General features: G+C 47.6%; 1 protein-coding gene across 1 annotated transcript in view; it reads right to left on the reverse strand.

Moving 5' to 3' along the window:
- sema3h (sema domain, immunoglobulin domain (Ig), short basic domain, secreted, (semaphorin) 3H) overlaps positions 1 to 27,457 on the reverse strand; it is a 282,277-nt gene extending 254,820 nt beyond the window's left edge. Inside the window, exon 1 of the mRNA XM_072472149.1 lies at positions 26,678 to 27,457. Coding sequence (XP_072328250.1) covers positions 26,678 to 26,849 — 172 coding nt within the window. The 5' untranslated portion in view covers positions 26,850 to 27,457. The remainder of the gene's footprint in view (positions 1 to 26,677) is intronic.
- Positions 27,458 to 27,841: the final 384 nt, after the last annotated feature.

The following is a 27,841-nucleotide window of genomic DNA, read 5'->3' on the forward strand; positions in this document are numbered from 1 at the left end:
CCCAAGTCGAGAATCGAACCTGGGACCCTGAAGCAACAGTGCTAACCACTGTGCTACCATGCCACCCATCTTCATGGGCACATCCTGACGCCATGTCCCCTGCAAATTTATTGTTAACGGAAACTACTATAGATTGGCTGCTGCATGTAAATTTCTGCTCCTGCCTATGGGTTACTGAGGTGAAAAAAAAGATAACAAGGGCCTGAATTTTAAGGATGGCAGGGGCTTACGGAGACACGACTGGGAACACAACCATGCCGACTCCGAAGGTCCCACTGCAATTTCACGCTCTAACAAGCATTTGTTAACAAAAGACAAGGCTTCTGTTCTCATTTGGGCAAAAAATTCCACCTTGGAGAGCTACCAGCCAATCAGATTGGCAGCTATCATGATGTGCAGGCTCACACACACACACATAATGATATACAGACAAGTAGCTAATGGACACAGAGAACAGGACATGACCAATAAGCAGGCAGGACACTCAGGGGTGGGATCTGACTATAAAAGACACGAGGCACTCACACTCCGCCTCTTCCCCCGATGAACATCTAGAGAGTCAGTCAAGGGAATTGTTACAATCTCACACCTCCACCACGTGGCTCAGAGCTAGTCTGGTTCAGTCAGAGTAACCACACTTAAGTTAGCAGAGAGTCGAATTCGCAGAGAACTGTGCTAACTGTGCTATTAGTTCAATAAACCTGATTGAACTAACTTCAAGGTCTGGAGTATCTTTCTGATCTAAACTGCATCCAGTTGCAGCCAGTGTTAGACCAGTGTACCTAACACGACAGCAGCCAGCTCTCCAGCCCCTCCAGGCACAGCGTTGTAGTGGCCGGAAGAGGCGCTGCATTAACATGTCTGGAACTAAATACAGGGAGCCGGAGTGAAGACAACTGGCAGGAGTCCCTGGGAGATGGGGGTAGGGGCACCGGAGGGATTGCGAGGTGAGTGGTTGAGATCCCGAGGGAGAGGCTTGGTTGGGGGGGGGGGAGATGGGAGGTCAGGAGGTGTCCAGGCGGTGAAGATGGGAGGTCAGGAGGTGTCCAGGCCCAGAGGGGAGGTCACCCCCGGTCTGAAAAGGCTTGAGATGTCCCTCCCCACCCCCACTCAGATTTGGTTTGTTCATTTTTTTTCTCTTTCCCCTCCCCATCCCGGTCTGTCATTCGCCCACCAGACAGAAAATAGAGGCTGGGCAGAAAAAGGCCCTTAAATGACCATTACATGGCCACTTATATTCTTTAATTGGGGCAAGCCCCCACCCCTGTCCGAGGCCCTTTCCGCCCCACTGTAAAATTTCTTCCAGTTCAGGGGAGGCGGGATCCCAGATGGAATGCCCTCCATGCAATTGCACTCCCCGCCCCTCCCAAACCCGCCAGGGAAAGTGTAAAATTCTGGCTAACAAATAATTGGCTTCCTTGCTACTTTTTTAATATGTTAACACTTTTTTTTAAATAAATGTTTTATTGAGGTATTTCTTTGGCATTTTAACAGCAACAAAATCAACAATATACATAACAAGAACAATATATACATAGTGCAAATTCCATCACCCTCTCCCACAGGTCTTGCCATTACTTACCCCCCTAACCTACGTTAACCACCCCCCCCCCCCCCCTTCTGCTGACGATTAGTTCTCTGCGAGGAAGTCGACGAATGGTTGCCACCTCCGGGCGAACCCCAGCAGCGAACCTCTCATGGCGAACTTAATTTTCTCCAGGCAGAGGAAGCCTGCCATGTCTGAAAGCCAGGTCTCCGAGGGGCTTCGAGTCCCTCCATGCCAGCAATATACGCCTCCGGGCTATCAGTGAAGCAAAGGCCAGAACATCTGCCTCTCTCTCCTCCTGGATTCTCGGGTCCTGCAATACCCCAAAAATCGCCACCTCCGGACTCATTGCCACCCTCATGTTTAATATCGTGGACATGGCGTTGGCAAACCTCTGCCAAAACCCCCTCAGGTTTGGACATGCCCAGAACATGTGGACATGGTTCGCTGGCCCCCCCGCACACTTCGCACAACTGTCCTCCACCCCAAAGAATCTGCTCATCCGGGCCACTGTCATGTGAGCCCGGTGAACAACCTTAAATTGGATCAGGCTGAGCCTGGCACATGATGCGGTAGCATTGACCCTTCCTAATGCGTCCGCCCAAAGGGCCTCCTCTATCTCTCCCCCCAATTCCTCCTCCCACTTTCGCTTCAGCTCCTCGGTTTGTGTCTCCTCCGAACCCATAAGCTCTCTATATATGTTCGGGATGCACCCCCCTACTATCCATCCTCTAGAGACCACCCTATCCTGAATCACCCTGAGCGGCAGGAGTAGGAAGGTTGGTACCTGCTTCCGCAAAAAGTCCCGTACCTGCAAATATCGGAATTCATTTCCCCCAGCCAATGCAAATTTCTCCTCCAGCGCCCTCATACTCGGGAAGCTACCTTCCAAGAACAAGTCCCCCATCCTCCCAATCCCCGCTGTCCGCCAAATTCGAAACCCCCCGTCCATCCTCCCCTGGGGCAAACCGATGGTTGTCGCAGATTGGGGACCACACCGATGCCCCCTCTGCTCCCACGTGCCTCCTCCACTGCCCCCAGACTCTCAGGGCCACCACCACCACTGGACTGGTGGAGTACCGCGCCAGCGGGAACGGCAGGTGCGCCATTACCAGTGCCCCTAAACTTGTGCCCTTTCACAAAGCCACCTCCATGCGCACCCACGCCAGCTAACCCCCCCCACCAGCCACCCCGAACCACGGCTATGTTAGCCGCCCAGTAGTAATTACTGAAATTCGGCAGCGCCAGCCCACCATCTCCCCGATTCCGCTCTAGCATTGCCCTCTTCACCTGCAGCGGCTTGCCCCCCCACACAAATCCCATGATAATCTTATTGATCCGCTTAAAAAATGACCGCGGGATGAAGATGGGGAGGCACTGGAAAACGAAAAGGAACCTTGAGAGGACCGTCATTTTTACCGACTGCACCCTACCCGCCAGAGACAACAGGAGCGCATCCCATCCCCGGAAATCCTCCTTCATCTGGTCCACCAACCGGGCCATGTTCAATTTGTGTAGCCTGTCCCAATCCCTCGCCACCTGAATACCCAAGTACCTAAAACTGTCCCCTACCACTCTGAATGGCAGTTCCCCCAGTCGCCTCTCCTGGCGTCTCGCCTGAACCACAAACAACTCGTTCTTCCCCATATTAAGCTTGTACCCTGAAAACCGGCCGGATTCCCATAATCTCCCCCATCCCCTCCATTAGGTCTGAGACATACAACAGTAAGTCATCCGCATACAGTGAGAATCTGTGCTCTCCACCCCCCCCCCCCCCCCCGGACCAACCCCTTGAATATGTTAACACTTTTAAGTATGACATCTTAAACATGAGGGCTTTGACTGCAGCTTCTCCAACGAGGATACTATTATTACCAATTGGGGTGGAAGATCTCTCTTCTGTTGCCTGGTATTGGTTTTTGCTTTTATTTGTTTTCAGGATGTGGGCATCACGAGCATGGCTAACATTTATAGCCATCATTGAGAATGTGGTGGTGAGCTACTTTCTTGATCTGCTGTGGCCTACATGGTACAGAGCTAGGAGTTCTGGGATGTGACGCAGAGGCAATGAAGGAATGCTGGTATGTGTCCAAATAGGGATGGAGTGCGACTTGGAGGGCACTTGGAGGTGAGGGTTCCCACATGCCTGTTGCCCCTGTTCTTCTAGGTGATGGAGGTTATGGGTTTGGACGGAGCAGATGAAAAAGCCTTGGTGAGTTGCCACAGTGCATGCTGTAAACTGCAGGCATGATGTACCAGTGATGAAGGGAGTCTATGCTTAAGTTAAAGTGTTGTGATGTCGACAAACATTTAGTAAGAGAGCCTATACCACACTGTACCATTGTGCATCTCAGGAAGAGTCAATGATTAATGTATTGGAACCTACTACATTTACATATACTGGATTTGTGTTAAATAGTATCAGCAAAAACAATGATAAATTGATTTAACCCTTGCATTACAGTGCATTGCTGGTAACAAACAGAATGATGTGAGCTAACATTTTATATTAAAATCATAATAGATCTCAGTTTTTCTACTCATAATTAAGCATATTCTGGAAGAGTATCAGCAAGACAGGTTCCTGTCCCAAGTGGGAGTAGTAAAACTCATTACCTAATCAGTGCTGTGAAGGAGCGCAGGACGGCAAGTCCATCCCAATCTCAAAATACACATTGCAAGAAACCAATGTGAAATGAACACTAATAGACAAGATTAGATCCTCTAGTTCATCCAGACAGTGAGTCAGAACATGTATCTTTCCTGCCTCCACCCAAAGCCATGTAATCTGGTGGAGAGACCAGAAGCCAGAGACTTCCAATTCCCTAGTGTGATGATGACACTCTCAAGGACAATGAATGTGCAGGTGGCGGGGCGGGGGGCTGCCTGTGGACTTCGAAAGCCATCAGAAATTGGGAAATGTCCCATTTCCTAGAACGGGCATCCTGAGTGGAGATTAAGAAAGTAAAATGTAGCTGTGAATAAATGTTACATATTTGTAATGAATTTTGTACTAACGTTGCAGTGAGTTATTCTCACATGCTTCTCCCCTGATTGGATGAGTTCATGCATTCACAGCAGTGGTACAGAATAAATATTACATTAAAACTCCAGTCCCAAGTGGGAGACAGGTATTTGGACCAGCCAACACACACACAACATCGCAGCCAATCACCAGTGAGAGCACACGCACTATAAAACAGGGAACACCACAGTTCCTGCTCATTCTACCAGGAGATAGCTCAGAGCACAGAGCTCACAGCGTGCCACTCAGACATGAATGAAATGAAATGAATGAAAATCGCTTATTGTCACGAGTAGGCTTCAATGAAGTTACTGTGAAAAGCCCCTAGTCGCCACATTCCGGCGCCTGTTCGGGGAGGCTGGCACGGGAATTGAACCGTGCTGCTGGCCTGCCTTGGTCTGCTTTAAAAGCCAGCGATTTAGCCCAGTGAGCTAAACCAGCCCCAGTTACACCATGTGCTGAGTGCCTCACTAAGATAGTGCTAGGGCTGGGTCCACAGGTTAGTTGGTGAAGTACGAACCACAGCCAGAAGTTAATAGTTATTATTGTACAGAATAATAAAACAGAGTTGTACCATCTACAACCATGTTGGTTCGTTTGTGTATCGGAACACCCAACACGACAATCCCAATCTCAGAATGACCACCACGGAAAACCTGGGTGAAACTGGTTTATTTTCACCATCCAATGACCTCAGATTGACACAGCCCTCTGTCACAAACTGGCAGAAAGCATGAGTGCCTGCATTGTTTCACATCGAATTACAAACTGGGCAGTCAATGCTACAAATTACTTGGACTGCCACCTCCCCAATGTTTAGGGTCAGCACAGGTCATCAGCACATGCTTAGCTCTCACTCCATCTTGCACAACACTTGACATGACTTCAACATTTGCTATTTTGCAATGCTGTCTCAGTATGACTCACTATTTGGCACCAAAATTTGATTAAAGACACAACATTGACCCACCCACCCCTATTTAACTGATGTAAACAAGTTAAATTGCCAATTATTATAATAAGACTGAGCTATTGACCCAGGCTCAGCTGACATGGTGGAATATGCAAATTTACTAAAAGAATTGGAACATTCAACACAATGGAGGTCCTGAATTCAGTGGGCATTCTAACACAGTTCTCACTTGTTAAAAGAGACAATCTTTCATGCAAGAGTTTTTGTTTGTCTCCACCAGCGTGTAATATGGCATCATACAGCTCATGGAAGCAGATCATGGATGTTTTCCAAGATGTCTCACCATCAGAACTTTTAAACAAGCACCATGACCTAGCTTGGCTGGTGATGAGAAAGGCCCTCCCTGTCACAGGCCCAGAGTCTCACCCCATCTGCACGTTACCCATGAGGTGATAGTGGTGGGGAAGTTACCGTTGTCCACCTCCCTGTGGAATGTGCCTCTGAAAAGAAGCTCGGAAGAGAAAGATGAGGTGGTTTTCGTTGAGTTTCATCCTGAGCAGCTCCATGACGCAGGACTCTGTGCTCTACGGGCTGTTCCCAGTGACGCACACTGAGATAAGCATCAGCTATTGCTGGAGGATCATCAACTCGGTGAAAGAAGCTCTTTGATCTACCCGAAACTTGCAAAGAGTTGTCCCCAACTGAGTGTTGCAAACTGGCACATTCCAAAGCCGAGGATTACATGCTGATGGATGGACTAAAGCTTGGGGAAGCTGACGCAGAGGCACAATGGAAATGACGCTGTGTAAGACCTTTCAGCCATAGTAACCTGACTTACAAACAACAGATATACCCACTCGCAATACGGAGTGATGCAGAAAGCTTTACATTTTCGCCCCTTGAGTTTTTTTGTCTCTCACAAACCTCCAACTGACAAATCAAATGAGAGTTTCAAAAGATTGAGGTACCCTACTGCATGTTGCCATGGTGGGGGCTGTGTGCTTTTCAGGTGGTGGGAAAATTGAATTTTGCGTTTGGTGGCCCATAAATCATTTCAACTTGTGTCTTTCTTTAGTCAGATTAAGAAATGTCTTCGGTATGATGACAGCAGGTAATGAATACACTGCTCAATTATTTACAGTAACTTGCCTCATTTGGCCAAGTGCCTGCTGATACATTCAGCCTAATGGTCTGTGACCCAAACAATAAAAGACTTGTACAAGGAATGAAAAACAAACACAGAAGACAGATCCCGATCTTAGTGATGCAGAGGGTGAAAACTTGTTTTATTCTGAGTAGCAAATGGGCTGTTGAGTGGTTTGGGCTGTTTATAGTTATCAGGCTTGATGAGACACCCCTTTAAACAACATCAGTAAAACACATTTAAAATTCCACTCCAAGTATACTTTAACCTTACATTCACATTTCTGCTCAATGGCCCCACTAACCATTACTGACAAATGTGATAGTCTAAACAGGGTTAGATGTTTGGAGAATGTCACTGATTTCAATGGTCCGGTAAAAGATTGAACCTGCATTTAAACAGCACCTTTCATATCCTGCTGCAGGACTACCCAGTAAGTCAATCAAGGGGATTTGAAATACATAGTCATTGTTGTAATGTAGGAGATGCAGCAGCCAATTTTCACACCGCAAGATCCCCCAAACAGCAGTGTGATAATGACCACACCTAATATTTAAAAATAAGGGGTCGCCCATTTAAGACGGAGATGAGGAGACAGTTTTTTCTCTCAGAGACTAATGAGACTTTGGAACTCCCTTCCTCAAAAGGCAATGGAAGCAGAGTCTTTGAATATTTTGAAGGCAGAACTAGATAGATTCTTGATTAAACTCTGGAGTGAAAGGTTATTGGGGGTTGGCGGAGGTTACAATCAGATCTTATTGAATGGGGGAGCAGGTTGGAAGGGCCGAGTGGCTTACTCCTGCTCCCAATTTGAATGTTTGTATGTGTGTCCATCATTTCTTTTCTGAGTAGGATGCTCTTTCCAAGGGCTGGTGCAGACTCGATGGGCCAAATGGTCTCCTTCTGCACTGTAAATTCTATGATTCTATAAGTGATGTTGGTTGATTGATAAACATTGGCCAGAACACTGGCAAAAACGCCCTTGTTCTTCCTTGAATTAGTGCCATGGGATCTTTTACATTTGCCTGAGAGTGTAGCCGGAGACTTGATTTAATACCTCATCCAAAAGACACAACACAATGGGGCAAATCGTTGTCTTAACACAACAAGCAGTAACCTGACAAGAGCAGATAATCCACCTGTGATAGAGCCCATCTGTTGGGATGAATAGAATGAAAATTGGATGGGTTCGACAAGGGTTGGGTGATGACAAAAATTGGCACATGATTTTTCTGGCTCTTTTTCCTTTCCCGCAGTGGAGAATGGAAATGTTTGCCAAAAGCGCCCATGCTGAGACAATGCCCTTTAAAATTGGTGGCATTGCAGCTACTGCATTTAATTCATGCTTGTCCATTAGAAAGCACCAGGCTGTAGTGTTTCTGAAAGAAAACCTTGCATTTATATCGTACCCTTCATGACCATGAGACTTGCCAAAGTGTTACACAGCCAATGAAGCACTCTTTGGAGCATAGTCATAGAGTCATACAATACAGAAGATGCACTTTGGTCCATCACGCCTTCACCAACAAAACTACACTAAATCTACACTAATCCCACTTTCCAGCACTTGGCACATGGCCTTGAAGGCTTTGACATTTTAAGTGTGATTCCACGTACATTTTAATGGTTGTGAGGTTTCCCGCCTCTACTACCCTCCCAGGCAGAGCATTTCAGATTCCCACCACACACGGTGAACATTGTTGGAATGTAGGAAACGTAATAGCTATTTTGTGCGCAGCACGATGCCACAAACAGCAAAGTGGTAATGGCCAAATAATCTGTTTTTCTTCACAAAGATGCTTGAGGGATAAATATTGGTCAGGATACCAGGGATAGGGGCGGCATGTGGCACAGCGGATAGCACTGGGACTGCGGCGCTGAGGACCTGGGTTCGAATCCTGGCCCTGGCTGTCTGTGTGGAGTTTGCACATTCTCCCCATGTCTGCGTGGGTTTCACCCCCGCAACCCAAAGATGTGCGGGTTAGGTGGATTGGCCATGCTAAATTGCCCCTTAATTGGAAAAAAAAAATTTGGTACTCTAAATTTATTTAAAAAAGAAAGCTGATTCCATTGCATTGCAACACAGGCTAGGGTCTGTAAAGCACCTTTAAATGCCCGGAGCACAAAATAAATTATGGTTCCTTCTTCTTTCCATGTTGTGGCACAACAGGCCAAGAAGGGCCCAGATTCAACTCCTGGTTTGCGCTAAATTAATCTATTTCCTATTCAGCCACATGCAGGCAAATTGGGTTAGCTTAGATGGACTTTTTGGTTGGCATGGAGCAGCTTTGGCCGAAGGGCCCGTCTCTGTGCCATAGATTCCATGATTTCATTTGGAAGTGGTACAGGTGACACCAAGCTTGAGAGGGGAAAGTTTCAGCAGGATGTAGTCTGCTGATTGATCTTTGGTGACCCCTGTAGGAAAATGTGAATGTCCAGATATCAACTGAGGGCACTTTGAGCTTCAGCTGTAATCCTCACACATAAAGAATGGTCACTTTGCCAAGGTTTGCATGCGAGGGTTATGCATGGGACTGTACTTTGGCATAATATCAGTATTCCCAGAAAGAAGGGCTGTTTAATAGGTGAACGTATTTTTACCCAGCAGTCCTGTGTTTGCTGGCTTACACCGGTCCTCCAGTCCAGTAACATGTCAATTTTAAAATTGTTATGTTCAAATCGCTCCATGGCCTTCTGCCCTCCCGGACGGAATTTTCCGGTCCTGCTGAAGGCAATGGGCTTTCGGCTGGCTTGAAAATTCCACACAATATCTCTAAACTCCTGCAAGACTCTGGTCTCTTGTACGTCCTCCATTTCTTTCATCCAATCATTGGGGTTGTGGCTTCAGGTGTCTAGGCCCTAGGCTCTGGCATATTCTCCCCAAACCTCTCTACCTCGCTCCTCCTTTAAGATGCTGCTTTAAAACTGCTTCTTTGACCAAGTGTTTGGTCGCCTGTCCGACATTTCCTTTTTTTGGCTCCACGTCAGATTTTGTCTGATAAGGCTGCTATGTTAAAAGGGTTATATAAATGCACGGTGTTGTTGGTTTGACCACCAGGTCTTCCGTGAGGCGTAATGAGCGAACGATATCTTGTCACATCACTCATGCAACGCTATCATTGTATATTTGTTCACAGTACTGCAGCATGTTTACCACAGGTGGCTGCTTCACACAAAACTCCTGCTTCTCCACTGCATTTTTTTTTATTTAAAGAGCAATCACGGTACATTATTGTCCAAGAGTGTGTCATATTCCCATTATTGAATAATATTTTTTGATTTTTTTTTTGTGCTTTATTTAATTTCATCAACTATCAGACTTTCCAAGGTAGGTGGATTGGCCACGCTAAATTGCCCCTTAATTGGAAAAAAAATGAATTGGGTACTCTAAATTTATTTTTTAAAAACTATCAGACTTTCAACACAGAGTCAGCCTGATCTCAACTATATCTTTAGGGCAAAGATATATGAGGAGAAGGGAATGGACAGCAAATAAAAAGGTATAAGGAATCATAGAATTTACAGTGCAGAAGGAGGCCATTTGGCCCATCAAGTCTGCACTGGCCCTTGGAAAGAGCACCCCACTTAAGGCCACGCCTCCACCCTATCCCCATAACCCTGTAACCCCACCCAACATTTTTGGACACGTAGGGCAATTTAGCATGGTCAATCCACCTAACCCGCTCATCTTTGGACTGTGGGAGAAAACCGGAGCACCAGGAGGAAACCCACGCAGACACAGGGAGAATGTGCAAACTCCGCACGTACAGTGACCTAAGCCGGGAATCGAACCTGGGACCTTGGAGCTATGAAGCAACTGTGCTAACCACTGTGATACCATGCAGCCCAAAAGGACCATGACTTGAACATGGAAACATTGGTCTCAGGAGTAGGCCATTCGGCCCCATGAGCCTGCTGCACCATGATGTGTTGGGTGTTCTGGATCACAAACAGGTCACCAACACTGGAAGTGGTGCAACTCTATTTTATTATAAGGTTAACTATATTAACATACTTGAACTGTGGGTCAATGCAATACCAGCTTTAACTGTTGACCCTTGCCTAGTCCTAACCAGGTGATGCACTCAGCACATGGTGAATGTCTGTGTTGCAGGCTGTGAGCTCTGTGCTCCGAGCTGGCTGCTACTAGAATGAGCGGGAACTCTCCTGTCCCCTGTCTTTATAGTGCGTGTGCTCTCACTGGTGATTGGCTGCGGTGTTGTGTATGCTGATTGGTCCCACTGCATGTCCATCAGTGTGTGTGTCTGCACCATGATATACTGGTGAAGATTATGACACACCATTCAAGAAGATCATGGTTGATCTGGTTGTGCTCTTGACTTCACTTTCCTTTCTGCCCCTCCCCATAACCCTCAATACCCTTGTCTATCAAAAATCTATCTAACTCTGCCTCAAATAAATTTAATGACCCAGTTGTCACTGGTCACTGGATAAGAGAATTTCATGTATCAATGACCCTTTGACAACAAAAACATCTCAGTTCAAAAAGAGAGACCTCTTAATTTTAAACTGTGTTCCTTAATTCTAGTCTCCCCCAAAATTGGTCACTTCCTCCCGGTATTTACCCTGTCAAGTCCCTTCAGGATCCTATCTTGGGCAATGAGGGAGGAAAAGAAAGAGAACAAAAAATGAAGGGGGAGGCAGACAGAGGGAGGAGGTGGGTCATTGGTGAATGGGAGGATGGGATGAATGAGATAATGCAGGGGTTCTCCTTAAATTTACTCAGTGTCCCTGCATCCACCACACTCTGGGGTAGCAAATTCCACAGATTCACAACCCTTTGGGAGAAGAAGTTTTTCCTCAAATCTATTTTAAATTTGCAACCTCTTATTCTTAGATTATGACCTCTCGGTTTAGAATGCCTCTACAAGAGGAAGCATCAGCTCCACGTCTACTTTATCCATACTTTTTAGCATCTTGTATACTTCAATTAGGTCTCCCCTCATTCTTCTAAACTCTAGCGACTATAGGCCTAAACTGTCCAATCTCTCCTCATACAACAAACACCTCGGGCGAAATTCTCCCCCAACGGCGCGATGTCTGCCGACTGGCGCCCAAAACGGCGCCAATCAGACGGGCATCGCGCCGCCCATAGGTGCGGAATGCTCCGCATCTTTGGGGGCCGAGCCCCGACATTGAGGGGCTAGGCCTGCGCCGGAGGGATTTCCGCCCTGCCAGCTGGCGGAAACGGCGTTTGTTGCCCCGCCAGCTGGCGCGGAAATGACATCCCCGGGCGGCGCAAGCGCGGGAGCGTCAGCGGCCGCTGTCAGTTTCCCGTGCATGCGCAGTGGAGAGAGTCTCTTCCGCCTCCGCCATGGTGGAGGCCGTGGCGGAGGCAGAAGGAAAAGAGTGCCCCCACGGCACAGGCCCGCCCGCGGATCGGTGGGCCCCGATCGCGGGCCAGGCCACCGTGGGGGCACCCCCCGGGGTCAGATTGCCCCGCGCCCCCCCCCAGGACCCCGGAGCCCGCCCACGCCGCCTTGTCCCGCCGGTAAATACCTACTTTAATTTACGCCGGCGTGACAGGCAATTTCTCGGCGGGACTTCGGCCCATCCGGGCCAGAGAATTGAGCTGGGGGGCCCGCCAACCAGCGCGGCCCGATTCCCGCCCCCGCCCAATCTCCGGTACCGGAGACTTCGGCAACGGTGGGTGCGGGATTCACGGCGGCCAACGGCCATTCTCCGACCCGCTGGGGGGTCGGAGAATGACACCCCTGATCTCTGGAGAATCAATCTAGTGAATATCCTCTGAACTGCCTCCAATGCCACTACATCTTTCCTCAAATAAGGCATTCCAGGTGTGGTCTTACCAATGCCTTGTATAGTTGCAACAACACTTCCTTACCTTTATACTCAATTCCTTTTGCTATAAATGCCAACATTCCATTTGCTTTCCTTATTATCTGCTGCATCTGCATACTCGTTTTCTGTAACTCGTGCATGAGGACACCCAGATCCCTCTGCAATGGAGCACCCTGACGTCTCTCCCCATTTAAATAATAAGTTGCCTTTCCATTTTTTCAACCAAAATGCATGACCTCACACTTATCCACGTGAAACTCCATCTACCACATTTTGACCCACTCTCCGAACCTATCTATATCCATTTGTAAGGTTCTTATTTCTTCATTGCAACTTACTGTCCCACTCTGCAAATTTGGCTATAGATCCTTGTATCCAAGTCATTAATATAGATTGTAAATAGCTGGGGCACAAGGACTAAACCCTGTGGCACCTCACTAGTTACATCTTGCCATCCAGAAAAAGACCCATGCATCCCGACTCTCTGTCTCCTGTCCATCAGCCAGTCTTCTATCCAAGCTAATAAATTACCTTTAATCCCATGATTTCACCTTGTGAATTAACCTTCTGTGCGGCACCTTATCAAACGTCTCCCAGATGTCCAGATATACTACATCTAAAGGATCCCCATTATCCACTTTGCTTGTTACATCTTCGAAGAACTCAAGCAAATTAGTCAACATGATTTGCCCTTCATAAGACCATGCTGGTTCTTGTTCTGCTATAGGACCACTCCACATGCTGTGACCGGGGGGCGCTGTCTGAATTACTAATGGACTGGAGGCTTCAAACCTGTCTTAGTCTGATATAGGTGGGAAAATATACCGCAGCCAGGAGCTGCAAGGGATTTGCCTTGTTCGACGAAAACCACCCAGACTATTCGTACTAGGTGGCGCATGTTCGAAACTTTGCAGAAGGCACCCAGTGGATTTCCCGGACAATCATCCGCCAGACAGGGCAGGTATTATATCAGGTTCAGGCACAAGGTTGGGTCATGAGAAAGAACCTTGATCATATACTGTCCAGGCGACCTGTTTTATGCAAAATTCCTCAGGAGAGGAAAATTCAAGTCAAACCAGATTCGAAGCCTGAAGAAGCTGGAACATTACCCTATCTGGGTCAAGATGCCGAAATGAGAGAACGTAGATAGCGATTCTGACATGGAAACCCAGGCGTCGAAGGTCTCCAACAGGGAGCAAGCAGAGCAGCAGCCTCAGACAGTGCATCCACCACGATGTTCCAATCGGAAGCGATATAGGCTGCCAGATCCAGGCTCGCAAGTATAGGAGCCAAAGCCAAATGCGAAGAGAATCCTACACCCTCTGAATCCGCAGTCGTTGGAAGAGTCTTTGGACTTTGTAGAGGAAAGGGAGGGATGTTATAACCCACACAAGACTTACGGGGTTGGAGCAATCAGTCTCCAGTGAATCTTTCCGAATACTATGGGAGCGGGGAGTCCATGATCACTCAACATTAAGATCTATATAAAGTTGGCCAGGTATGGAACCGACAGAGCAAATCCGGCTGGGATATGATGTACATTGTAAATATAATTAGAACAAAGAACAAGGAAAAGTATAGCATAGGAACAGGCCCTTCAGCCCTCCAAGCCTGCGCCCACCATGCTGCCCGTCTAAACTAAAATCTTCTACACTTCCGGGGTCCATATCCCTCCATTCCCATCCCATTCATGTATTTGTCAAGATGCCCCTTAAATGTCACTATCGTCCCAGCTTCCACCACCTCCTCCGGCAGCGAGTTCCAGGCACCCACTACTCTCTGTGTAAAAGACTTGCCTCGTACATCTCCTCTAAACCTTGCCCCTCGCACCTTAAACCTAGGCCCCCTAGTAATTGACCCTCTACCCTGGGAAAAAGTCTCTGACTATGCCCCTCATAATTTTGTAGACCTCTATCAGGTCGCCCCTCAACCTCTGTCGTTCCAGTGAGAAAAAAACGAGTTTATTCAACCTCTCATCAGAGCTAATGCCCTCCAAACCAGGCAACATCCTGGTAAATCTCTTCTGCGCCCTCTCTCGAGCCTCCACATCCTTCTGGTAGTGTGGCGACCAGAATTGAACACTCTGCTCCAAGTGTGGCCTAACTAAGGTTCTATACAGCTGCAACATGATTTGCCAATTTTTATATTCAATGCCCCAGCCAATGAAGGAAAGCATGCCGTATGCCTTCTTGACTACCTTCTCCACCTGTGTTGCCCCTTTCAGTGACCTGTGGACCTGTATACCTAGATCTCCCTGACTGTCAATACTCTTTAGGGTTCTACCATTCACTGTATATTCCCTACCTATATTAGACCATCCAAAATGCATTACCTCACATTTGTCCAGATTAAACTCCATCTGCCATCTCTCCGCCCCAGTCTCCAAATGATCTAAATCCTGCTGTTTCCTCTGACAGTCCTCATCGCTATCCACAATTCCACCAACCTTTGTGTTGTCTGCAAACTTACTAATCAGCTTTTCAATAAACCAAGTTTTCTTTTGACTAACTCGGTTCGCACTCGTTTATGGTCTGCAAAAATAATCTAGGCCAACAGGTTAGGAGAATGCTGCACATTGTTGGGTGGTGCTATCTTTCACAGGAAACTTTAAACCAACACCCTATTCAGGTGACTATAAATAAATAATTCTCCCATTGTCCTCCTCAAGTAATGCTATCATAATGCACTTTAACTGACCATTCAACTGATTTACTCATTGTGAGATCTGCTTTAACAAATTGACTGCCACGCTTCCATGGATTCCAAAGTAATTCATTAATTGTGCAGATTTGATAAAGTGTTAGAAAAATACGATCTTTCTTCCTTTACTGGAGTGTCGCATTCTCTTAGCATGTATTTCTTGCATAAAAACAAGACAAATTTAAAATTAATCATGGAAGATTGCTTCAGCCCAGACTATGGCTGTCATTGCTGTTACAGTGATGTATTCAGCTATTTTTTAAATACTCAAGGGGGGTATTACAAAAAAGCTAGCTCTGCTAAGGTTAATCTGTCTCACCCAGGCATTAAGCAAAACATCATGTTTCAAGCTCAGTGCAAATTAACCAACAATTCCACAGGCCTTTGAAGTAACGTTTTGTCTTTTTGATAGATGATCTTTCTTTATCCTAATACGTTCGGGGGATGGGGGGGGGGGGCGGAAGGAGTGTGGTGGTGGTTGGGGGGGGGGGGGGCAAAAATCTTCAATATGTTTTAGCAATGAGCTGAGGCACAGGTTTGAGATTTCCCATGGGCTTCTGAACAAACTCAGCAATCGATTTATTGAGGGAAATCATCAGATGTCCATGCTACTTTATTGAGCTGTGCAGGTGCCTGATGCCATTGCAAAACCTTTGACTGGAAACACGCAAAATTGAATCAACTTCAGTGAGCTGGGTAAAGGGAAGGTTCTCTGCATTGTCAGGCTACAACAAGTGCAAACCCCTAGGGAACTTTACTGGGCCCATGTATATGTCATAAATTTATATATATATATGTATAGATGTTATACATACAATGACGTGGAAGCAGGATTAGAGAGTTGTATTGCAAGTCTGCGCATGAGACTAATTTAGAAGGCAGAGTAAGTTGTGGAGGTGGAAACAATCATTTGAAGTGACATGAATTAAGTGAATGAGAAAAACTGGCAAAACTGTGGCAGATGGAGTGGAATTTGGGGAAGCGTGCGCGGGATTCTCTCACCCCAGGGCCGGCATTTACGACGGCGTCAACACTTAGCCTCAGGATAACAGAATCCCGCCCCGTGTGTCCATCTAATGTGAATCCAAATACATATTTTCTCAGTGATGAGGTGAGGAACAGTAAAGGAATTTAGGTGCCTATGTGCACAGATTTAAAATATAATCAAAAGGTTAATAGAATCTCAAGGTGATTGGATTACAAATTGGAAGAAATTATACTTTAAGTCGTACAAAGCCTTGGACAGACCCCATCTGGAATACTGCAGTTTTGGATACTGTACCACAGAAATGGTTTATCACCCTTAAAGATGCTCAACTGCAGATTCTTTTTTTAAATTCTTTCATAGGATGTGGGCATCACTGGCAAGACCAGCACATGTTGCCCATCCCTAATTGCCTTTCAACTGACTGGCATGCTAGGCCATTTCAGAGGTCAATAGTTAAGAGTCAACCACATTGTTGTGGGTCTGGAGTCATATGTTGGCCAGACTGGATAAGGATGGCAGATTTCCTTCCCTAAGGAACATTAGTGAACCAGATGGATTTTTACAACAATCAATGATAGTTTCATGGTCACCATTATTGAAACGAGCTTTATAATTCCAGATTTATTAACTGAATTGAAATTCCACCAGCTGTCTAGGTGGGATTTGAACCCTTGTCTCCAGAGCATTAGCTTGGGTTTCTGGATTACTGTCCCAGTGATATTACCACTACGCTATCATTGTGGATAGCACAATTGCTTCACAGCTCCAGGGTCCCAGGTTCGATTCCGGCTTGGGTCACTGTCTGTGCGGAGTCTGCACATCCTCCCCGTGTGTGCGTGGGTTTCCTCCGGGTGCTCCGGTTTCCTCCCATAGTCCAAAGATGTGCAGGTTAGGTGGATTGGCCATGATAAATTGTCTTTAGTGTCCAAAATTGCCGTTTGTGTTGGGTGGGGTTACTGGGTTATGGGGGTAGGGTGGAGGTGTTGACCTTGGGTAGGGTGCTCTTTCCAAGAGCCGGTGCAGACCCGATGGGCCGAATGGCCTCCTTCTGCACTGTAAATTCTATGATCTCCCCGTAATTCTGCAAAATTATATCGGAATAAAAGGGTTAAATGATGAGGCCCGGTTACATAATGAAAGTTTACATTCCCTTGCATTTAGAAAGTGCAGGGGTGATAGAAACAAGGTATTTAAATTAAAACTATTTCCTCATGCAGGAATCCAGAAGAATGAGACAAGATCTGAAAATTAAAGCAAAGTTATTTGAGAATGAAATCAGGAAGTACATTTCACATAGAATAGTGGCAACCTGGAACCCAAAAACACTGTGGCTGCTGAATCAATTGAAATTGTCAAGACAGAGGTTGACAGTTTTTAGTTGGGTAAGGGTACACAGGTAAATGGAGTTGGGAACAGGGGGAAACTATTTAGCTCTTTGAACCTGTTCCACCACTCATAGTTGGTCTGCAACCCAACTCCAGATACTCATATTAGCCCCATATCCCTTAATACCATTTGTTAGCAAAGAAATTATCACTCTCAGATTTAAAATTAACAATGATCTAACATCAAATGCTGTTTGCAGAAAAACATTCCAAACTTCTCCTGCCCTTTGCATGCAGAAATTTTTCTTTATTTCACTCCTATAAGGTCTGTTTCTATTTTTTAGACCATGCACCCCCCCCCCCCCCTCCCCCAGCCCATGACTCCTTAACCAGTGGAAATAATTTTTTTTTTAAATACTGTGGATGTTAGAAGTCTGAAATAAGAACAGGAAATGCTAGAAATACTCAGCAGGTCTGGCAGAAATGCAACAGTTTTTGAGTAAGTGAAAGATGGGGAAGGTGGGAAGAAGAGCAAAAGGGAAGGCCTGTTTTAAGGTGGAGGGCAGAATATATTAAAAGACAAAATATTGAATCGTACAAGGCCAAAGGGGGATACTTGATCAAACTCAAGAAGGGAAATAGAACACACTCAAGGGAAACCAGGTAGAAGAAACAAATGGAAATCCTGTCAGAGAGAAGAGGGCAGAAGAGAAGCGGCAGTGAATTAAACAAATGCAAAATCTCGCAGATACTAGAAATCGAAAATAAAACAGAAAATGCCAGAAATACTCAGCAGGTCTGGTAGCGTTTATGCAGAGGTGAACAGAGATTCATGCCTGTGAACTTACATCAACACTGGGAAAAGTTAGGTGATCTATGTTGGATATCCAAGTTTATTTCGCCCCGAGCACTGAGCAACATGGATCTTCTCTAAATCATCTCCAGCAACTGTATGTCTCTCTTGTTTCTTTTCAACCGCAACCGAAGACAATATTCAAAGTGTGATCGCACAACAGAACTGGAAAATGTAATCAATACCTCCCATGGACCAACACGCTACTCCTTTGGACATGTCGTTCAACATGATATGTTTGCTGATTGCTAGTTGAACATGTTTGGCATACAAAAGTTCTTTCAGCTTCACACTTATCCATTTCCATGGCATTCATGGCGTACGGATGTTGTTTATTTTTCCATCTTAGCACATTACACTTACCTGCTTTAAATTTCATCTGTCATTGATCTGCCCATTGATTCTGATTTTTGAGCTGTCTTTCCAACTCCATTGCTTCTTCCAATGTAATTTAGCCCCGACTATGCTTCACAACATCTGCCTTTCTACGCCAACCAATCCACTGTGACTCTCTAAATTAGAATGCCAATTTAGGTGTAGGTTACGCCCTCTATTGTTAGTCACCAGGTTTGAGCTCTCTAAACTAATCAGGATCTTTCATCCCACAAATTGAGGTTAAAATTGACACCAATTCCAGGGCTGGAAAGTATATGCGTTATCCCGCTATATCAAACAATGTGGTGTTCATGCTGTATTATGAGTAGTATGTTCCAGAATTATCTGCTCAGAGGTCCAACATATTGGCACATACATGTCTTGTCTGAACCAGTGTGATTTAAGATGGGCCAGTGACCTCACAACAAATATCTTCACAAGATAAGTTGAGGAGATAACTCTACTGCAATGAATTTCAAAGTTAATTTTGCTCTCCTCACATTCAGCGATGTTTATGACGTTGCACGATTGGCTGTGATGTATAGTCTATCTGCAATGCACACAGCCAGTTTAAATGCTGTCCAAACTAGTGTCACTCTCACCGTTACACATTCCCTCTCACATACTCAGGTTGGATTTTAGTTCCAGGTTCCCAGTCCAAAGTCAGGCTGAATTCTAGGTGAGGGAACCCAGAAGTGGTGGTGAAGGGATCCTGGAGAGGATTTATGAGAAAGCAGCCACTCAAGGGTTTGTCTCTGGGAATCCCATCAAATTAGAGATATCAGACAGGCTCTGCAGCAGAGAGGGCCAATGGGAGTGAGTGCCTGAGGCTACGGGGGGCTGGCAGCCCAACAGGAAGAGGTGGGCACTGCTGACAAAGAGAATGAGAGGGTGCCTCACGATGGAGGTGCCGTCTGGAGACTACAGAAAATATTTTTTGATGTGGCCATAGCTGCCAGGCCATCATTGTGTAGGGGGCACCTTTACACAACTGTGGCCCTCTGGCATCCATGGTGCCAGTAGGGAGCAATTAGAGGCCTTGTTAGCTCCCAGCCTGCCACTAATCATATGCCAGGCATCAGTCTCAAGGATGTCTGTTTGCTGTTTGGAAAATTCCAGATGGCAAATAATGATTGCCCTCGATTGGTGCTTTAATTGGTCATAATGGCTATCTGTCATTGGGTAGGTAGCAGTCACCCTCCAGAAGTAACCTCACTGAAAATCACCACAGGCAGGAGCATTGTTGTCAGTAATGCAAAATGACAGCTCTGCCCATCTCCAAACTCACCCCTTCACAGAAATGAACAGCCCATTGTCCCTATCTCATTCATGGCACTCTACATGCATTGCCAGTTGGGAATTGGGTGATTCTTGACTGTTAGTCTGTGGTGAATGATATCTGTATACATATGTACCCTTAATGCGTAGGCCCCTTTAAGACCGGGTTTGGCACCCTGGGGGACTCCGCCTCCGGCACCGCCCCCAGGAAGCGGTAATGTTCGGTAGGCAGCGTGCAGTGAGCACACTTCTCGGCAGCTGTCTGGTTTTCTGGTTATTAAAGCCTTTGTATTATCAAACTCCTCTCCTGAGTTGTAATTGAGGGTATCTCAATTTAATAACCAGACCACATCATGATGGACAGCGGTCTAAAGCCGGAGAAGCTCAATTTGGACGCTCGGTCGCCGGAAGCCACTGAAATTTTTAAACACTGGCTCCGGTGCATTGAAGCCTATCTGAATTCCTCAGAGACTGAAGTTGACGGACCTCGCAAGCTGAGCTTACTACATGCCCGGGTGGGCCACAGACTCTCCTCCGTGATCAAGAAAGCTACGACGTACGAAACGGCGGTCAAAATCCTACAGAAGCACTTCATAAAGCCGATAAACGAGGTACACGCCAGACATTTGCTCTCGACCTGCCGCCAGCGCTCCAGGGAAACGCTAAATGAATCCTTGGAGAGACTCACCGCGCTCGCCAGGAACTGCGACCATAAAGAGGTGACGGCAGAAGTTCACATGAACTTACATGTTCGTGATGCTTTTGTGTCCGGTATCCGATCCACGTACATCCGGCAGCGGTTCCTAGAAGACGGAGCGAAGGACCTCCAAGGCACGGTAATGCTCGCCTCTTCCCTGGAAGCGGCCCACCGTAATCTCCGCACGTATTCCGCGGACCTTGCGAACCCCTCTCGAGCCCCTCCAGACTCGGCCACGCTTCAGGCCTGCGCCACACGGTGACTCGCTCACACCGGGGGTCCCCAATGCTATTTCTGTGGGCAAGGCCAGCACTCATGCCAGCGTTGCCCGGCCAGCTCCGCTATCTGCGGCGAATGCGGAAAGAAGGGGCACTTCGCGAAGGTCTGCCTGGCTGGGCCCAAAGGCCAGAAACAAAAGTCTCATCGGGCCCAGAAATCGAACTCCCGGGACCACAGGCCCCGCAATGCGGCTGCACGGCAGCCAGACACGCCTACTTCCGACGCGTCATCGGCCTCGTGCGAGCCATGGGGGCGGCCATCTTGGCGGCGGCCAACTACAAAATCTGACACGTGCGACCGACGGCGGTGCCCATTTTGCGAGTCCGACTCAACCGAGGACTCTGACTGCCCGCAACTAGGAGCGATCACGCTCGATCAATCTCGGCCGAAGCACCTGCGAAACTCAATGATGCAGGTTCAAATCAACGGCCGCGACACCCCCTGCCTTTTTGACTCCGGGAGCACAGAGAATTTTATCCATCCAGACACGGTAAGCCGCTGCTCCCTGCGCACCTATCCCGCCTCCCAAACTATCGCCCTCGCATCCGGGTCTCATTCGGTCCAAATCACGGGGTATTGTGTCGCGAACCTCGCTATCCAAGGCACCAAATACGCCCATTTTAAACTTTATGTCCTCCCTCACCTCTGCACCCCCCTGCTGCTCGGTCCGGACTTTCAGTGCAGCCTCCGAAGCCTGACCCTGAAGTTTGGCGGACCCCTGCCCCCGCTCACGGTATGTAGCCTGGCGACACTCAAAGTTGCACCACCCCCCCCTCTTCGCGAACCTCACCCCCGACTGTAAGCCCGTCGCCACCAGGAGTCGGCGGTACAGTGCCCAAGACATGACTTTCATCAAGTCAGAGGTTCAGCGGCTACTAACAGAAGGGGTCATAGAGGCTAGCAACAGCCCTTGGAGGGCACAAGTACTGGTAGTCCGCTCCGGGGAAAAACAACGTATGGTGGTGGACGATAGCCAGACCATAAACCGCTTTACGCAACTCGATGCGTACCCACTTCGCCGCATAGCAGAAATGGTGAACCAAATCCCTACCCGCCCAGAGGACCGCCCCTATACAGCGTTCGAAGCAGCCGGTCGGCTCTTCCACTTCCTCAGGGTCCCTTTTGGTGTCAAAAACGGAGTCTCCGTTTTCCAAAGGCCAATGGATCAAATGCCGGACCAGTATGGCTTACGGGCTACATACCCGTACTTGGACAACGGCACCATCTGCGGCCATGACTAGCAGGACCATGACGAAAACCTGAGGAAGTTCCTCCAGACCGCCCGGGCCCTCAATCTGACATACAATAAAGAGAAATGCGTGTTCCACACAACCCGGTTAGCCATCCTCAGCTACGTCGTGGAAAACGGGGTCCTAGGGCCAGACCCCGACCGCATGTGCCTCCTTAAGGACCTTCCCCTCCCCCGTAGCCTCAAGGCACTCAAACGGTGCCTGGGATCTCTTCCTATTATGCCCAGTGGGTCCCCAGATATGCGGACAAAGCCCGTCCACTCATTAAGACCACGGTTTTTCCCCTGATGGCTGAGGCTCAGTCGGCCTTCAGTCATATCAAGGCCAATATCATCAAGGCCGCCATGCACGCAGTGGACGAAACCATTCCCTTCCAGATAGAAAGCGACGCATCAGACATCGCCCTGGCTGCTACCCTCAACCAGGCGGGCAGACCGGTAGCGTTCTTCTCCCGAAACCTCACCGCCTCGGAAATTCGACACTCTGCAGTCGAGAAGGAGGCACAAGCCATAGTGGAGGCTGTGCGGCACTGGAGGCACCACCTAGCCGGTAGGAGGTTCGCCCTCGTCACCGACCAACGGTCGGTCGCCTTTATGTTCGATAACGCACAACAGGGCAAAATAAAGAATGATAAAATTCTGAAGTGGAGGATCGAACTCTCCACCTACACGTACGATATTAAAAAATATCATCCGGGGAAGCTCAACGAGTCCCCAGATGCCCTGTCCCGCGACACGTGCGCCAACGCGCAGAAAGACCGTCTGTGGGCCATCCAAGATGACCTCTGCCTCCCGGGGGTCACCCGGCTTGCCCATTTCATCAAGTCCCGCAATCTACCTTACTCCACCGAGGAGGTCAAGGCCATGACCAAGGCTTGCCAGATCTGTGCGAAGTGCAAACCACACTTCTATCGACCAGACAAGGCCCGGCTGGTAAAGGCCCCTGGGCCCTTTGAGCGACTAAGCGTGGACTTCAAAGGGCCCCTCCCGTCCACCAACCGCAACACCTACTTCCTCACTGTCATCGACGAATTCTCCCGCTTCCCATTTGCTGTCCCCTGCCCCGATGTGACCTCGGCCTCCGTTATCAAGGCACTGCACAGCATCTTCACCCTGTTTGGTTTCCCCGCTTATATCCACAGCGACCGGGGTACATCGTTCATGAGCGATGAGCTGCGTCAGTATCTGCACAACAAGGGCATCGCCTCGAGCAGAAAGACCAGCTATAACCCGCGGGGAAACGGGCAGGTGGAGAGGGAGAACGCAACAGTTTGGAAGGCTGTTCTTCTAGCCCTAAGGTCAAGAAGTCTCCCAATCGCCCGCTGGCAGGAGGTCCTACCCGATGCCCTACACTCCATTAGGTCGTTCCTCCGTACGGCAATGAACGAGACCCCTCACAAGCATTTGTTTATCTTCCCGAGGAAGTCCATCTCCAGGGTCTCGCTTCCACATTGGCTGATGACTCCGGGATCCGTTCTACTCCGGAGGCACATGAGACAGATCCACTGGTCGAGAGGGTCCAACTATTACTCGCAAACCCTCAATACGCCTACGTCGAGCACCCAGACGGCAGGCAGGACACCGTTTCCCTGCGAGACCTGGCACCCGCTGGCTCGCCCACCGACGCCCCCCCTTCCACCGATGCTCCCCTCCCCGCACCGGCAGTCGACTCCGACAGCGCCCCCCCCCATAGCGCCCCCCTCCCCCTAGCCGGCGCCGGCACCAATCTCCCTAGTCACCCCGGATACCCCCCTGCTCCAACGCGGGCAAAGGCTCAGACAACCGTGCTCCCGAATATACCGAGGACAACCGTTTCCACCGCACCACTTCCGGAGCTGAGAAGGTCGACACGGGCAATCAGACCACCCAAAAGACTGAACTTGTAATTCCACTTCACCCCCCGACAGACTATACGATTTTTTTTAAACAGGGGGTGAATGTGGTGAATTATATCTGTATACACATGTACCCTTAATGCGTAGGCCCCTTTAAGACCGGGTTTGGAACCCTGGGGGACTCCGCCCCCAGTAAGCTGTATATAAGGTTACATTCAGTAGGCAGCATGCAGTGAGCACACTTCTCGGCAGCTGTCTGGTTTTCTGGTTATTAAAGCCTTTGTATTATCAAACTCCTCTCCTGAGTTGTAATTGAGGGTATCTCATAGTCAAACAGCCTTTCCTCATCCCTGTCTCCAGCACTTTCATAACTACTAAAACAAAAGTTTAAAACAAAAATGAAAATAAAACACACGCACTGGGTGAAATATGGGCTGGTATGACTTTTTACTGGCTACACTCCAGTCTGCAAACAGCCTTTCTTCTTAAGGAATTTAAAAATTGTAATCTAAATGCCAAAAATCAAGGAACTCCCTACTTAACAGGATTGCTGGAGAACCTTCTCAGTTTAAGAAGGTAGTCCACTACAACCAGAAGGGCCAGTAGGGATGGACAGTAAATGCCAACCTTGATGGTGATGCCCACATCCCCAGAATGAAAAAGATTCTGTTGATGGTCTTACTTTCTTTTTGAATTATTGGTAAGTTTATATTTAGACACCAGTCACTTAAATACACCAACAGCAGTCAGTACTAAATTTGAACGGATCAACAATGAAGTTTATGAAGATATTATCATGATGGACAGAAAATGAGATGGACAATGGCTTTGGGTGATCAGGCATATCAGATCAGAATGTGAAACATAACCAGGGAGCTGTGAGGAAAGCCAGAGCACTTGAAAAGGAGAGCATGCACCACTATCATCATTCTATCAAGAGTGACAGATGATCTGTGATTACCTGAACATTCAGCAATAGAGGTACAGACCTATCATGAGTCACCCTCCCCACGTTATTAGATTTCCAAAGACAGTGGACCAAAAAAAAGCTTCCACTCAGCTTCCTTTATTTATGTAGTCTCAGATGCCCCCGCTGGCTACCTCATGAACAGCATATACACGAGTCAACAAGCATTGTCCAGTTAACACATCGTGCACAACAGGCAGCTCCATTCGAGAAGTGCCTCAGTGCTCCAAGAGGGGAGCTTCACGACATTATTGAAGTCCTCTGTTCTACTTGCAGCCCATTTGAGTGCACCTCCTCACTGGATGCTTGGTGGCGTCAAATTTTCACCTTTAGCATTATGACTTGATTTTACCTAATCATAAAGGTCAACACAAAAACCTTTTGCATTGTTTTTATTTTTAAAAAGCACAAGCTGCGCAGCTGTAGGCTTCACAATTAGTTTGTGTAGTTTGGGATGCAGTGCACTGGGGGATGTATGGATAGCCACAGTGGTGGCTCTGGAAATAATTTGCAACGATGATTTTAGTAACATATTTGGACAAGCTTAGAATGGATTGGCATTGGACTGCAGCAGTTGAAGAAGACAGCTCACCACCACCTTAAGTAAGGGTAGTTAGAGATAGTCATTAAATGCCATCTTTGCCAGTGACACCTACACCCCATGATTGAATTTTTAAAAGTACAATATTTCTGAAAGTATACATACACCAGGAGAGTTCTCCCAGTGTACTGGCCAATGTTTATCTTTCTAGCAATGCCTAAAACAAATTGTCTGGTCATGATCTCATTACCATTTGTTGTGGCCATTCTTTACCTGCAGTGTTTCAGTGCCTGCATTTCAAAAAGTACTTAACTGGCTGCGAAGCACTTTGTGGCATTCTGAGGTTATGAAAAGCACTGTATAGCTGCAAAGTGCTTTCCTCCTTCTGACAACACTGACATTGTCACAGAATTGTTAGCTGGTTTATGGTTTCTGGAATTACCATTTTGCAATGTTTTTGCAAAAAAAAAGGTGGTTGGATAATGATTAATCAGAGTTAAAATTTCTTGAGACAGTCAGTTAACTTTTACACAATCAAACAGCACCCAAGCATTAATGTAGAGAACCGTCACTCAACCGTAACCAGTTAACACCTCCAATATAATTTATTTTTTGATGTGTCTCAGACAGGGAACATTGGGACTGTATCAAACTGTATTTTTCATTTATAACACATTTTCTTTCCATGATACACATGTTAAAGCAATAGAAATGCCGTGTTATGTCCAAGAGGGACAACATTTACAAGATTAAGCAGTACACTAGGGGGAATTGTAATAGAGGGAGAAGCAGACAGACAGACTCAGAAGGTAAGAGACGTGGGAAGAAATGAGACACAGATACTGGAAGCAAGAGACAGAAACTGAGGGGCATTCCATGAGAGTTTGTGAAAGGAAACGACACTGAAAGGTTAAAGAAAGACACAAACAGAAAGAAGCGCAAAGAATGAAAAAGAGAAAATACAGACAGGAACCCAGATGAGGGAGAGGGTGGTGCAGCCAACGATTGATAGAGAAAGACACAGTGGTCCAGAAACGGAGAGAACAGGGTACAGAGAGACACAGAGACAGATGAAGAGGGGAAAGATGGACAGGAGGAGGGCATGACCAGAGAGCAAGATAAAATAATCGGAAGTCTACCTGAGAAGGTGATCCGGAGCCGGGCTTGGGAAGGTCTCCATGCACTGGTCAGTCTTTCCCCAAGGACAGACAGCAGCAGGACTTGGAGGAGGGATGCGCTGAACCAGAGCCCCAGCTTGAATCCACGTCCACAGCGACCCGGGGGTAAACAGTGAGCCCTGTTAATCCACATGGCGCTCAGTCACTTCTTCCTCCTTCTTTCCAGAAAGTGATTTCAACAAGTCACAAAAAAACAATCCTTCAAAGCCTGACAGTGTCCCAGTGCAAATCTGAGTGAAGGAGTTGACAGGAGGAGAAAAGCGGAAAACAGCTGCAAGAAGGTGGATGTGTGTGTGTGTGTGTGTGTGAGTGGGGGGGGGGGGGGGGGGCGACTTTGTAGGTCACAGTCTAACTGACCTCTCAACCTAAGAGGTCAATAACAGAAGTCCCAGCTCTTGCGTCTCTCAATTAACCTCTTTGGATATGAGGGTCACAGTTTATGGATATGAGGGTCACAGTTTGAGGCTGTCACCAGCTTTGCAGCACTCTCGACCTTTTTCCCCGGGTACACACACAGCAGCCTGCCTGCCTGCAGGGTGCCTGCTCTCTCTCTCGCTCACTCTCTTTCCTTGTGTGCAGTTTTGGACAGGAACTGTCACCCTCCTCTGATTCGTGGCTGCTCCCCCTTATGCCCGCTCCTCAGCCACAGCTGCCACCCTGCTCCTTCAAAGCATGTGCCCTCTGTTTGTCTGTCCTTCCTTAACCAGGGCTGAAGAGAGAGGGAGGAGAGAGCCCGGCACACGCCCCTCCTCTCTTTCGGCCCACAGTGCAATCAGTGGCGAAAGTTAAATGCAAGTCACACATTTGGAACTGCATTTTAATACTTCAGGGGCAGAAACCCAGTCAGGTTACAGCCCCCCGCCCCCAACACACACACACACGCTCTCTCTTTACGTCCCGCCCCCTGTGCAAAACTCTACCTGAAGGTCAGACCGAGCCAGTTAAGATAAGTGACTTGCCAGTTACCAATGACAGAATGAAATCGCTTTCATCGCTTTTTTAAAAATCACAGTCGGATAATTCCGGGCTCCCAGGAGTGTATGTGTGTGTGTGAAGGATGGTGTCCTGTTGTGCTCCCTGCTCCTCTCATTGAGAGGTGCACTTGACTCTTTGATCACTGCTCCA

Source organism: Scyliorhinus torazame, chromosome 13 (genome assembly GCF_047496885.1).
Source record: "Scyliorhinus torazame isolate Kashiwa2021f chromosome 13, sScyTor2.1, whole genome shotgun sequence".
Taxonomy (NCBI): domain Eukaryota; kingdom Metazoa; phylum Chordata; class Chondrichthyes; order Carcharhiniformes; family Scyliorhinidae; genus Scyliorhinus; species Scyliorhinus torazame.